At 45.0% G+C, this 12918-nt stretch overlaps 2 protein-coding genes across 3 annotated transcripts in view; one reads left to right on the forward strand and one right to left on the reverse strand.

Annotated features, from left to right (window-relative positions):
- Positions 1-12918, reverse strand: part of PDGFD (platelet derived growth factor D) — a 224662-nt gene that overhangs the window by 98342 nt on the left and 113402 nt on the right. The window lies entirely within an intron of this gene.
- On the forward strand, positions 8524-10143 carry DDI1 (DNA damage inducible 1 homolog 1). Its single transcript, XM_032428106.1, has one exon. The coding sequence runs from the start codon at positions 8524-8526 to the stop codon at positions 9712-9714; it is 1191 nt and encodes a 396-aa protein (XP_032283997.1). The 3' UTR covers positions 9715-10143.

Raw genomic sequence — 12918 nt, forward strand, 5'->3', positions numbered from 1 at the left:
GCATCTAGGATCGTCCTAGTTATTTTAGATGAAAAATTCCATACCATAAAGAATGATCTCACCTAGGACTATGAAAGAGAAGGTGAGAGACCTGAGGTCAATTGCTGGACAGGAGTGCCTCACGTCCATCCCAACCACACAGATCGCATCTCCTGCGTGAAATGGTCATTGGTTTTCTTTGTGGTTGTTGCTGTTTGTCATTAGGTTGGTCTGCTGAAAATTCAAGAGCTGATGATCCGGTTTGCTCTAAACTTCTATAAAGAAATAGTCTAGGACCCCAACTTTAATATCAGAAACGACGACTACAGCAGGACTCCACATTTCTATTTTAATTGAATGCCAGTTTATTTCATGTTGCACAAGCAGTAATTTACGAGTTATCCTTAGAACATTTGGTCCCGTGTCTCAGCCACAGGCACGAAGGGTTCAGCACAACTCTCCATTCTCGATGAAAAACACTGCAGTAAGAACATAAAATAAAACCAAGGCTTTGCTCAAAATTAACAGTGCCTTAAGTTGTTTGGAAGATAAATAAGGAAATGCAGAAAAATAAAAGACTCAAAAACAGTTTTGTTAGGGTTGCCTGAGACCTTTCTGTTTCATTTCATTTACAGCTTGTAAAGAAAAAAAACAATCAATGATCCTATCTTCTTTCTCTTCAACATCAGAAATTGGGTCTCTGATTTTGAAAGCCAGGGTACGCAGTTACTCGGATTAGTTCTTGTGCTCTGGAAGTCTCCAGAAAGAGACTACTTATGTTCTGTGCATAAGCAGCACTGAAATATTTCACCAATACATGAGTAAACAAGAGCATTATCAGTCATTGAGCACATTTTATGAGCTGAGTGAAAGAATATTCGTAAGTGGAATGGGAATGATAATGGAGCAGGACGGGCATGGGAGTCTCAGAACAGAGACACCAACACCTCCAAACCTTTCTAATAATAGGAAGGAAAATGCTCTGCACTGGATGTCATTAAGATGGTCTAAGAAAGAATCCTTGTATCTGGGCTGCTAAATTTAATTTTTCTGAGAAAAACAGAATGTGAGTTGATTTCTCTTTTATTTGCTTTTTTTAAAAATAAAGCTTTTGTTTATGAGGCTTTGTTTCTCACTTTCATGGTTGGAATACGATGAAATCCTATTGACAGATGGGCTTTAGCCATGCTAATTACCATGGCGATCAATTAACTCAGCTGCTGTTTAGAATAGAGGAAGTTACATAAACAACAATCTGGAAATTCTCTCTTTTATAAAGGCCATTGTAGAAACATCACCTATCATGCATATAATTAATGAAATATCCGGCAGACCATGTTATCATGGTACAGGGGGCTTTTGCATTTATTTGAGACCTTTTCACTCTATCTTTGTCCTGTCAGGAAACTAGTGGACATCCACGCTGCAAAGACGGTTGGACCCAAAGTGTCAGCTTAAATAAAGTGACTTGCCACATCACTAACTTTGGAGCTGGCCTGGCCGGTGGCTGGAGGCCTCACATCCTTCCTGTCTGAGAGGACCGCACGCTATTACTCATGTGTCAGGGGTGAATGTGTGTGGAGAATGTCAAAACTGGTTAATTTCAGGCAGTTTTGCATCATCTCATAGATATGTGTGTTGTCCCATCAACACTTTTAAAGTATGATATCCACTGATTATACACATTTATACTAAAAGCAACCACAAGGACTTGTGGATATTCCTGCGGTAGCCTCTGCCCATTTTCTAATGAAACCTCTGCCCAGGCTAGAGAGTAACATAAGCTAAGACAGACGGGCAACGGAAGGCCAACGTCTTGAAGGAATCCTTCACTCGCCGTAAAGCAGGTGAAGGTGAACTGAGGAAGAGGCCATGCAGAGTTCAGTCTGGGCACCGCACGGGGTTTTCCTCGTGGAGCCAAGACCGTCCCTTCACCAGGAAGGCTCTGACCGGAAGGAAACATGGGCGGAAACTCTCGTGTGTGTGTCTGTGTGAAAGCTGGGGACAGGAGGCTGCTGCCTCCGTTTGGTTACAGCAGCTACAAGGACAACAGTGAACAATGAGACGTACGTTCGTGTGAGGAGAAAGGAGTCAATGAGTGCTGTGATCAAGGGCTGCTCCTGCAAACCCAGGCAGGTAAGAGGGCACGATGGCCAAATCCTTCTTCTGGGCCCAATGCAGCAGTGCTGTGTGCGGTGAGCCTTCTGCAGGGTCCTGACCGCGCCCTGCACGACCCCAACGGGGAGCATTCATCTCTTCTGAGCAAGCACAACGTTCGACTTACACACCTATCATGACTCTTATTAACTTCTAGTACACAAAGTAATTCAAAGTACTTGAGTCTTATCTCTCCTCGTAGGTATTTTGTTCTTTGAAAGAGGAAAATGACTCCGAGTCATCCTTCTGTCCTGGAAGCTACTAGTCCAATGACTTGCTTATAGGATGTGGCCATTAAATCTTTCTTTACTATGAGAAATTATTAACATGTTTCTGAGCTCATCTCCAGATGGCGCAAAAGCTTAACAAAGTATGTAAATAAAAACAAGTCTATAATTTTCCAAATACATATTCTTCTGGACAACTAATAGGGCCAATTCAAGACATTTCCAAAGAATAGATTTCTTCCACTGATTTCCCACCAGGAATCACTATACAGGAAGAACAAGGAGGAACAGCAGAGAAATCACAAGTAAATTAGAACTAAATAAAAAACAAATACTAACAGTGGTTTCAGACCTTAGCAGCATCCTCCTAGCAGCATTAAGAAAGGACTCATGAAGATCTAGGACGTCAGTGACACTTTGATGGGGATTCCTGTCCAATCCATAGGGCTGTGGCTATTTTCCCAGTCTTCCAACACATTTGCTTGTACATCATGATTGACGCCCTTTGTCAGGAACTTTGTAGGGCTCAAGTTTGAATAAGATATCTCACATCAAAAAAAAGAAAAAAAAACTAATGTAGGAAACATCCCACACAGTAATTTTATTTTTTTAAGATTTTATTTATTAGAGACAGAGAGAGAGAAGTAGACTCCCCACTGAGCGGAGAGCCCGACGTGGGGCTCAATCCCAGGATGCCGAGATCATGACCTGAGCCGAAGGCAGACGCTTAACCCACTGAGCCACCCAGGTGCCCGCACACAGTAGTTTTAACGAAATAAAAATATAATTTTAAAAATAAAAATATGATATTTAGTAATGCTGCTAGCTTGCAAAACCCTTTGCATTGTCTTCTAGTTTGATACTTTAGTCAAACATACATCGTTCTTGGAAGATAAGGAATATGCTCAGAAATATATGTCAACCACCTGGAAAAGAAAGACACCTAGAAAATGCTCAAAAAGGAATACTTTGCTGATTGAATATTAACACCACATGAGAGGGAACCAGCTAATTTTCTCATTTTCAGGATAACACATAATTACCTAAATGTAATGAGGAGTTAATGATGATATTAGTGTCAATATTCTGACAAAGAAAATTTATGTTGAAGTTATTAAAGTGTATTTGAACTTATGCACAGGTCATGCCGGTATATCTAAACTACAGTGACAGTGTCTTTGAAATGTGCTGATTACAAGTTTACTACAAAAGAGTAAACATTAAAAAATGGTTTGAATGGTTTTCCTCAATGACAGCTGAATTCAAAACATCTTAAGTCCCCATTATCATTATCATTCCTATTAGTATTTTTTACATGGTTATTCTCCATAGAGCAAAAATTTAAAAAATGGAAACATTCTTTTACTAAGGCACATTGGAAGTTAAGAAACAAGTAAGTACCAACCCATGAAATCATATATTTTTAAAGATTATATTTATTTATTTATTTGAGAGAGAGAGAGCAAGTGGAGGGGAGGGAGAGAGAGAGAGAGAGATGGACAAGCAGACTCCCCGCTGAGCATAGAGCCGGATGCGAGGCTTGATGCCAGGACCCCGAGATCATGACCTGAACCGAAACCAAGAATCAGACGCTTAACCAACTGAGCCACCCAGATGCCCCCATAAATTGTTTTTAATATGTCTTTAATTTATTAAACTTATTTAATCTATAAGTGTTTCTCTCACAAATTATAAGTAATCTACGAACCTTCAGTAATAAGGTGTGTGTCTTACACATCTGAGTATTTCTCATATGATTAAGACACTGGAAGGGACTATAAAGCACAAAATTGTAGCAGCAAAGCTTCTTAAAAATAAGTAAACACACACACATGCATATCTAGACTTGGAAAGTAAAGCCAAAGCCAAAAGTTCTATAAAGCCAAAAGCTATCAAGAGATATTATTTTCAACATGCAATATATAACTTAAAATGCATCCCTTTTCATGACAAAATGTTAAAACAGTAACCTGTAAAATAAAGTGATAAATACAATGCCCCCTAAAAGTGCTCCCTGCTGGAAAATGACATCATTTTTTAATTGTACATCCAGAGTGATTGAAAATATGTCCAGACTGAGTGTGCACTTGCTGACTTTCTCTCTCCCCACACATGTATATTTGTGTGTGTGTGTGTGTGTGTGTGTGTGTGTCCTCTGTCCAGATTCTGTCTCCTTATAATAGAGAAAAACTCAGTAGCTGAGTTGCCAGCAGATTGATATGGAATAAACTGTCAGGTCTCATGAGTTTCTTCAATTATATACTGTTTATACATTTATTTAAGAGGTTTTATCATGGTGTTTAAATCTCAAAGATGGGCAATACTAAACCTCTCCAATCGGAAACCTTCAAACACATGAATGAAAGCTTGAACTTTCATCAGAGTATTGTCAATGTGCCTTTGGATAAATAATTATCCAAAGAAATAAATGTCATTCATTTGCAACCTTGGAGGCACAATTATTGTATTATTATAAAGCAAACGGCAGAACAGGAAGAAAATTCGTGGTTTAACCTCTACATCAGCTTTGAAATTCTGCATCTTTCCTAAGTTGCTTTGCGAATTTCAAATAAATATTGCCCTGTCTTAAGATTACACTTTATTTTTAAAATAATAGCAGGCACATATTTCAAGGAAGGAATCCAAATGCAGCAAGCTAATATATTTGCTTAATGTGGTTTAATTATTATATATGCTACATCCTGACATTGACGCCTCTACTCCTTTTTCACAGAAAAGACATTTATTTGCCCTGCAAAGCGAGGCATGGAACTTTAAGCCATCAGCTGACTGTACTAAGTGAAACCATCAATTATCTGGATTTTTTTTTTTTTGGCTGCATTAAGGTTTTATAAAGAGGCAAATTATAAAGGGCATTATTGTGGATTTATTCCAAAAAATAACTTCAGGGCTGTTTCCTTGGCCGGCATGAGATCAGTGTCATCTTTTCTATTTTCTGGGTATTTAGGCTGTACAATGAGAATTGATTTTCTGAGCGATAGCCCCGAGACCTTGCAGGGGTCTCACTTATTGAAGAAAGGTTCGATTATGTTCCCATATTGTACTTACCAAGGAAGAAAAAGCAAGAGAATATACTTCACAGAAACTCCTCAGGAGAAGTTATAATAGCCTCCAGTTACCTGGATTTGCACATTGAGATATTTCAGATAGCCCATTTCTCAAAAGCCTGTGCAACAAGAATTTATGGTGTGGGAACATTTTATATTTAGGAGTATTTATATATACTCCCAGTGATCCCTGAGTTTATTACATAATCAGAGTAAGTTTTTAATTTCAATTTTGAGGTAAGATAATTACCTATATGGTATCTGACTCACCCACAGTGCTGAGTCAAATGAAAGAATCATACAGTATATATGGCCCCAGAAGGCTGTGTTTAGCACTTCAGATTCCAGGCTGCTCTGCAACAGAGATTTAAGGCCTGCATGGTGGCTGGAATAGAGGACACTAAGCTCCCTGATAATCCTGAATCCTATGGGATATTCTACGGAATGATGACACTTAATTGGCCAGACCTTGAGGCTTCTTGCTTTCCACTGTGTGTTCCCAGAAAATGGTAAAATAGTAAAAGGCACATAAATGCAAAATGCCAACAAAAGAATTACAGCAAGCTAATAAAACAGACTGCAAAGCTTAATTATGTTCAGTATCAAACAACGGTAATATGAAAAAAAAAAGATGTTAGCTTCTTTTGATGTGAACCCTGGATTCTTGTTCTGCCAAAAAAAGGGGGGGGGAGGGAAGCTTATTCTACAAAAGCAATTTCATCCACTGTTTAAGAAAACAAAACCCTTGTATTATCTCCCTAACTTACTAAGATTTTAAAACCAAACTGTGCAAAGTTGGTTGGTGGGAAGTGAAAAAGGACGTGGGATCGGAGCCTCGCTGGCTTCTGGCAGAGTCGTCTGGACGCTACGGGTCTCCTCTTACAGTTGCTCTCGAGCTCAGCACCACCACGGCTGATCTCTGACGAACTTATCAGGACACCAAGAACTACAGAAGACATTTGTTAACTTAATATTTTGAGTCAAAGGGCCATCCATCTCTACAAATAGTGAAGAACTGCTCTAAATAATTAATAATTTTCTACAGGAAAATTATAATGCTAGATTTTTTCCCCCTACAATTATATAAAATCCTCCTTCTCCTAAAATGCCGCTGCCTTTCTGGTTAAGGGTGTGAAGTTGGGCCCCGCACTTCCCAGCCCTCAGTCTCCACCACGTTCACCCCCTGTGGCTGACTTCTCGCCGTCTCTCCAAGCCCAGGACTTTCAGGAAGCCTTCCCTGTTGGCACCCTCTCCACGTTCTGCATTTGTTCTCCAGATACTACTCATTTCTCCCGTGTTGTATTGACTTCTCTTGTATTTTTTACCCCCCCAATTTGTGAGTGTGCATATGCATACGTGTATGTGTATGTGTGTGCGTGTATATGTGTCTCTGTGTATGTGTGCATACATGTGTGTATGCATGTGTGCATGTGTGTATACATGTGTGTATGCCGTGTGCATGTGTGTGCATGCGTATGTGTGTGCATGTATGTGCATGTGTATACATGCATGTGTGCATGTATGCATGTGTGCATGCGTGTGTATACATGTGTATGCATACGTGTGTGCACATGGGCACGTGTCCTCTTTCAGACTGTGGCTCCTCTACGAGCACAGCCTGCACTAAACATTACTCACGTGTGCATCCCTAGAACTTAGCACACGCTTCACACACACTGGGCGTTCAGTCAACATTCCCAATGTAAGTGCATATGAGTATGGAAATACAGTGGTAATTGGACCACTGAGTGAGATACAATCCTTCATCTGAGACAAACAGGAGAAACAAACTAAAAAAGTTCTTTGGGCTGATGCAACCTCTGATGGTGCAGGTCTGACAAAACCCGAAATTAAAAGGGGGTTGGGCAAGGCAGAGGATGTAGACTCACACACGGGAAGGCCAAGCCAGGGCAGAGGAGCTCCTCACAAACAGAGAATCCAGAGAAAGAGGGGTGGCACTCAAGGATCCCACCCGGCCGCCACCTGCCCGGAGGGCCTCTGTCCGGCCGCCCGCGCCTGCCCTCTGGTGTGTGGGGGGCACCGTGCCCACGGCCGGCAGGGAGCCGCAGACGCACAGGGGGACTCAGGACGCACTCTGCTCCAGGACCCGCGCCAGGCTGGCCTCACAAGCTCCTCTCACACGTCCCCGAGGTAACGGCCTCCCGCGAGCGGGTCTTGCCTTCATGCACGCGCTGTCCCTCGCCCTCCCCACACCACGGCTGACCACCGCCGTCCGTCCCGCTCAGGGGCCATCTCAGCGCCCGCGCTGGCGTTGGTCCTCCTCCTATTTTCATCTCCTAGCGACAGCGTCCCCTCTGAACCAACGAGAGGCATCTACCTGGTCCTCCTGCCCCCCCGGGGCCTTCACAGCTCCTGAGAAACCTCTTCCTTAAATCAAATAAATGAAAAGATAAACACACATCGCGAACACCTGCTTCGAATCCTTCCCATTTCCCTTCTCCCTTTTCTCTTCTTTCCCTCCCTTTTTGTACTTTCGGAGGGAGGATCCTTGCTCAGGGACGCTGCTTACACAGTCCCGGGACCCGCGCTTCGAGTCAGGTGTCCCTCCCCCGGGGACCACCGCGGCCTTGTCACGGACGCCGGCTTCCGTAATTCCCCGCTGCGGGGCCTGTCGCTGAGCTCCGGCGTCCGGATCGCGCGCTGACCGTCGGCCCCGAGGAGCTGGTCCCCGCGGCCAGGCGCCCCGAGCCCGGCGCAGCTGCCCGCACGGAGACACGCTCTCCCGGCGCGGGTGCACGCGCAGCACGCGGACACGGCTCTCCGGCGGCCAAGCTGCGCAGCGAGGCCTGAGACCGCGTCCTCCACGACGCGCGCGGCGGGGCTGGAGCGGCTGGGCTGGGGCCGCGGCCCGGAGTCGGGGCGCCGGCCGCGCACGGGGTTCCGAGTTCCAGGCGGCGCCGCACAAACGCGCCCGGAACGCGCGCCGCCCCGCAGGTTCCGAGCGGCCGCGCAGTCGGCGCTGAGGCTGGGGAGCGGCGGGGCTCGCCGAGCGGTGCGCGACCCTCGGCCCAGGCGGCGCAGCCCGACGAGCAGCCGCAGCGCCGGGGACACCCCGATGCCCCGCCCGTGTCATGCTGGTCACCGTGTACTGCGTGCGGAGGGACCTGTCCGAGGCCACCTTCTCCCTGCAGGTCAGCCCGGACTTGGAGCTGCACGACTTCCGCCTGCTCTGCGAGCTCGAGTCGGGCACGCCCGCCGCCGAGACCCAGATCGTCTTCCGGGAGCGGCTGCTGGCCGACGACCACCGCGCCCTGGGCTCCTACGGCCTCCGGGACGGCGACGTGGTGCTGCTGCTGCACACGGACGGCGCGGGGCCTCGGCCGCCCCCACGGAGCGCAGGCCTGCGGCGCACCGACGGCCCGGGGACAGCCGTGCCGGGGACGTCCGGCTGCCGCGCGCCGCACCGGGCCCCGCGCGGCCAGCAGTCCCCCGGCCTGGCCTCCGGAGGGAAGAGGCCGCCGGCGCGAGGCCTGGGCAGCCCGGCCCTGCTCCGGAGCATGCTGCTGGCCAGCCCCCACGACCTGTCGCTGCTCAGGGAGCGCAACCAGCCCCTGGCCGACGCCCTGCTCAGCGGGAACCTCGAGACCTTTTCTCAGGTCCTCCTGGCGCAGCAGAGGGAGAGGGCCCTGCGAGAGCAGGAGCGGCTGCGGCTCTTCGCCGCCGACCCCTTTGATCTGGAAGCTCAGGCCAAAATAGAGGAAGAAATCCGGCAGCAGAACATTGAGGAAAACATGCGCATCGCGATGGAAGAGGCTCCGGAGAGTTTCGGGCAGGTGACCATGCTCTACATCAACTGCAAAGTGAACGGACACCCTCTGAAGGCTTTCGTGGACTCCGGTGCCCAGATGACCATTGTGAGCCAAGCTTGTGCCGAGAGATGTAACATAATACGGCTGGTGGACCGCCGCTGGGCTGGCATCGCCAAAGGGGTGGGCACGCAGAGAATTATTGGCCGGGTCCATCTAGCCCAGATTCAGATCGAAGGCGACTTCCTCCAGTGCTCGTTCTCTATCCTGGAGGAGCAACCCATGGACATGCTTCTAGGACTAGACATGCTCAGGAGACACCAGTGTTCCATCGACCTGAAGAAAAACGTGCTGGTGATCGGCACCACGGGCACGCAGACGCACTTTCTTCCTGAGGGGGAGTTACCCCTGTGTGCCAAGCTGGTGTGTGATGCTGGGCAAGAAGACTCTCCAGACAAGGAAGCAGCAGATACTATTAAGCATTCAGTCAAGGATTTAGGACGGAAAAAGTGTTGAAATGGGTTATGAATATGCCACCATCTTGGGGAAGCCTCAGGTCCGGGGAGATTCTAAGACATGAGCTCACTGGCAGTGTAATCATTAAAAACATCAGTAACAACCTGGCTTGGGGACTACCTTCTGGGATCCGTCACTTGCTTGAGCTTGGCCCCTCCTCCATTTCCCTTACCCAAAGATCACCGAACCTCATCCCGGGAAGGCTCTGGAGACTGCAGGTGATTTCCAGGCCCTTTCGAGGCCCTGTCCCATCAGATTACAGGGTGGGGTGGCTTGTCCAAACCAGACGATACTTTGCAGATTCCCTAGAAAAAGCCATCACTGAAGACCCTACCAAACATCTACACAAAACAATTTCAAATCAGCACTAACAATAATTTATATTAAGAGAAATATGCCTATCTTCCCAGATATTGTTTTCTTTGGGAAAGTTCTTAGAAATGGTGAGTCGGTTACACTCCAGTTGATTAATACTTACAAATATCTGTTTTGGACAGTATAAAGGCCGATTTCCTCATATTTCATGTCTTCCCTTCCACTGGACTCCCCTAGAGTCATGCTCGCTGCAATCTGCCCCTGCAGGCCATTTTTGCCACATTTGAGAAAATGGATTTTTCTCCAGGAAGTCTGAAATAATGTCCTCTTTCCCCTGCATTCAAAGAAACCCTGGTCATAAAACAAAGGCCAGCAAGTAGACTTTTTTTTTTTTTTTAATTATGGTGCATCTTGGAAGCCTAGTGGTTGTGACGGTGGGGCCAGTGGGGGGGTAGGAGCAGGCCATGGTCCAGATCCCTAATACTCATTTCAGCTACAGCATCTTTGTTTTTTTTTTAAACAACAACAAACCTCTGCTTTATATATTAGACTGCTACAGAATATTGTGGGAACAGAAGGTTTCCCTATTAAAGTAACATTTGAAAACCTCTGAATGAGAAGACGTCTGAGCCCTCATTCAGCAATATGATCCATTCAAACAACCCACCCTGCGTTACTCCTGGAAGATCCGGGACCCATTACAATCTGTGGCTAAAACCCCTGACACAACGGGTCCAGGTGCCTGAGGCCATCAGACTCAGAATGTTTCAGGGCAGTAACCCATCAAGACGGATATGAGAAAGAAGGGTGCATTCAAAGTCAAGAAACACATGTTCTGATTCTAGCTCTGTATTACTTGGGCAAATCAGGTCACATTTTACACAACTGTGATTTCTCGTCTGTAAATTACGTTGGAGGGGAGAGCCATTTTCAGGTACCAAGACTATGTTACGATCGAGGGCACCCTTTCAGTTATTCTCTTTTCCCAACAAAATCTAAAGCCACTCAAAGCATTCCCTAAAGGCTACAGGAAAAAAAAAAAAAAAAAGTCCTTCCCTACCATCACCTTTCCCTACCATGCCTTTCTTGGTCTGCTTCTTTTTTTATTTTATTTTATTTTATTTATTTGAGAGAGAGAGAGGACAAGAGGGGATAGGGTCAGAGGGAGAAGAAGACTCCCTGCTGAGCAGGGAGCCCGATGCGGGACTCGATCCTGGGACTCCGGGATCATGACCCGAGCTGAAGGCAGTCACTTAGCCAACTGAGCCACCCAGGTGCCCTCCTGGTCTGCTTCGTGGTGAGACTAACCATCTTATTTCTCTAGCGTCACCTCTCACCCTCCAGCCACCATTACTTTACCTCTCATGTTCTTCTTCCTTATAGGTGCTCCCATGCTCACAAGCCCCAACCTTGTCTACATTCACAGCAAGGCTTACTACACTCACTAAACTGCTAAAAATGAGCAATGGACAGCCTCTTTTCTACTTTTGCTTCTAAGTACTCAGCAAACAGTAACTAACAAAATGAAGGAAGAAATCCAGAGTAAAGCCAGGGATAAGCAATTTAATGTCTGTCACTAGATGAAAACGGACCCGATAAATACAAGGATTCCTTCACAGATAAAAACATGCATGTTCCTCAGCAGTTTCTACCAGACTCTGTTTCCAGGCCCATTTATGGAAAACGCACGTCTGATGTGCATATGCCATATGGGACTACTTGATATAAAAGTTTGATATAGAGCCGATCAGGATAGCTAACCCGTAAAAGCCAATCTAAAAAATCATCAGGTCTTTAAACTGAAAGATGATTTGTACCATTGCAAATCCAAACATACACACCCTCCCTTCTCAGAGGAACATCCCTCCTAAAATAGCTATGGTGGTTCAGGACCAGTCTCAAGAATAATTCCTTGTTTCTGGTTTTGAGCTAAACTCTATTATTCCATAACTTCCAATAAACTTGTCTTCACTCTTCCTTCTTCCAAGAACATATTTAATTAATGTAATTTCTCTGGCATGAAATAATCCTTTTAATATATGAAATCAATGTTATTTGAGTATTCTCTTTTGTAAGCTCTCACCGGATTATTTAACTATTTCTCATAGCATAAGTTTGGAGTCATCTAAAAATTTCTGTCATGTTCCTTTGGACATATTCCAGCTTCTAAAAATATTACTTGAGTAAATGGGTTGATAAATTAAAAATACTTTTATTGAACTGAAAAGTGACAATCTCAAAGAAAAATCAATAAACAGAGTGAATTAATTAAGCGATGTCCTTCCTGATTAATTTTTAACATCACTGTCTTTCAAATCAGAAAGTATTTTAAAAATTAGTTTCATGGATTTAAATCTTGACTCAATCCTGTGTACACTTGAATAGATCCTAATCAATTAAATTTTAAGTGGATTAGTCTTAGGAAAACGTAACATCTTTTGCACGCCTATCATGTAAATTAGGTGCTATGCAAAGTACCTTGCATGTATTACTGCCATTAATCCTCAGAATAAACCCTCGAAATGGTCACCATTAATCTCATTTAACAGATGAGAAATTCAAGGCTCAGAATGATGAAACATTCAAAGACCCAAAGCTTCGTGTTTTTAAAACCTTTTCTTGACGACAATCTACATTTTAGATTGTGACCCAGTTTCACATCTCACACACACACACACACACACAAACCAGTCTGTATCTCTGAAACAAAAAGATCCTTGAAATAACATGAAATGTTTTATCCGTTCCCAGTCTATTACTTTGAAAAATTATATTTTTATTACTTAAGAAAATATATTAGACGTGTCCCACTCATTGTATCCCACCAATGTATCCTGACCCACAATTTGGAAAAACCTGACTCACCAGATCACTGAGTTCAGGTCTTTC

The sequence above is a fragment of the Phoca vitulina genome, unplaced genomic scaffold, assembly GCF_004348235.1.
Source record: "Phoca vitulina isolate PV1807 unplaced genomic scaffold, GSC_HSeal_1.0 scaffold38, whole genome shotgun sequence".
Classification (NCBI taxonomy): Eukaryota; Metazoa; Chordata; class Mammalia; order Carnivora; family Phocidae; genus Phoca; species Phoca vitulina.

Coding starts and splice junctions, on each gene's coding strand:
- DDI1 (XM_032428106.1), top strand. CDS start 8,524: ATGCTGGTCACCGTGTACTGCGTGCGGAGGGACCTGTCCGAGGCCACC.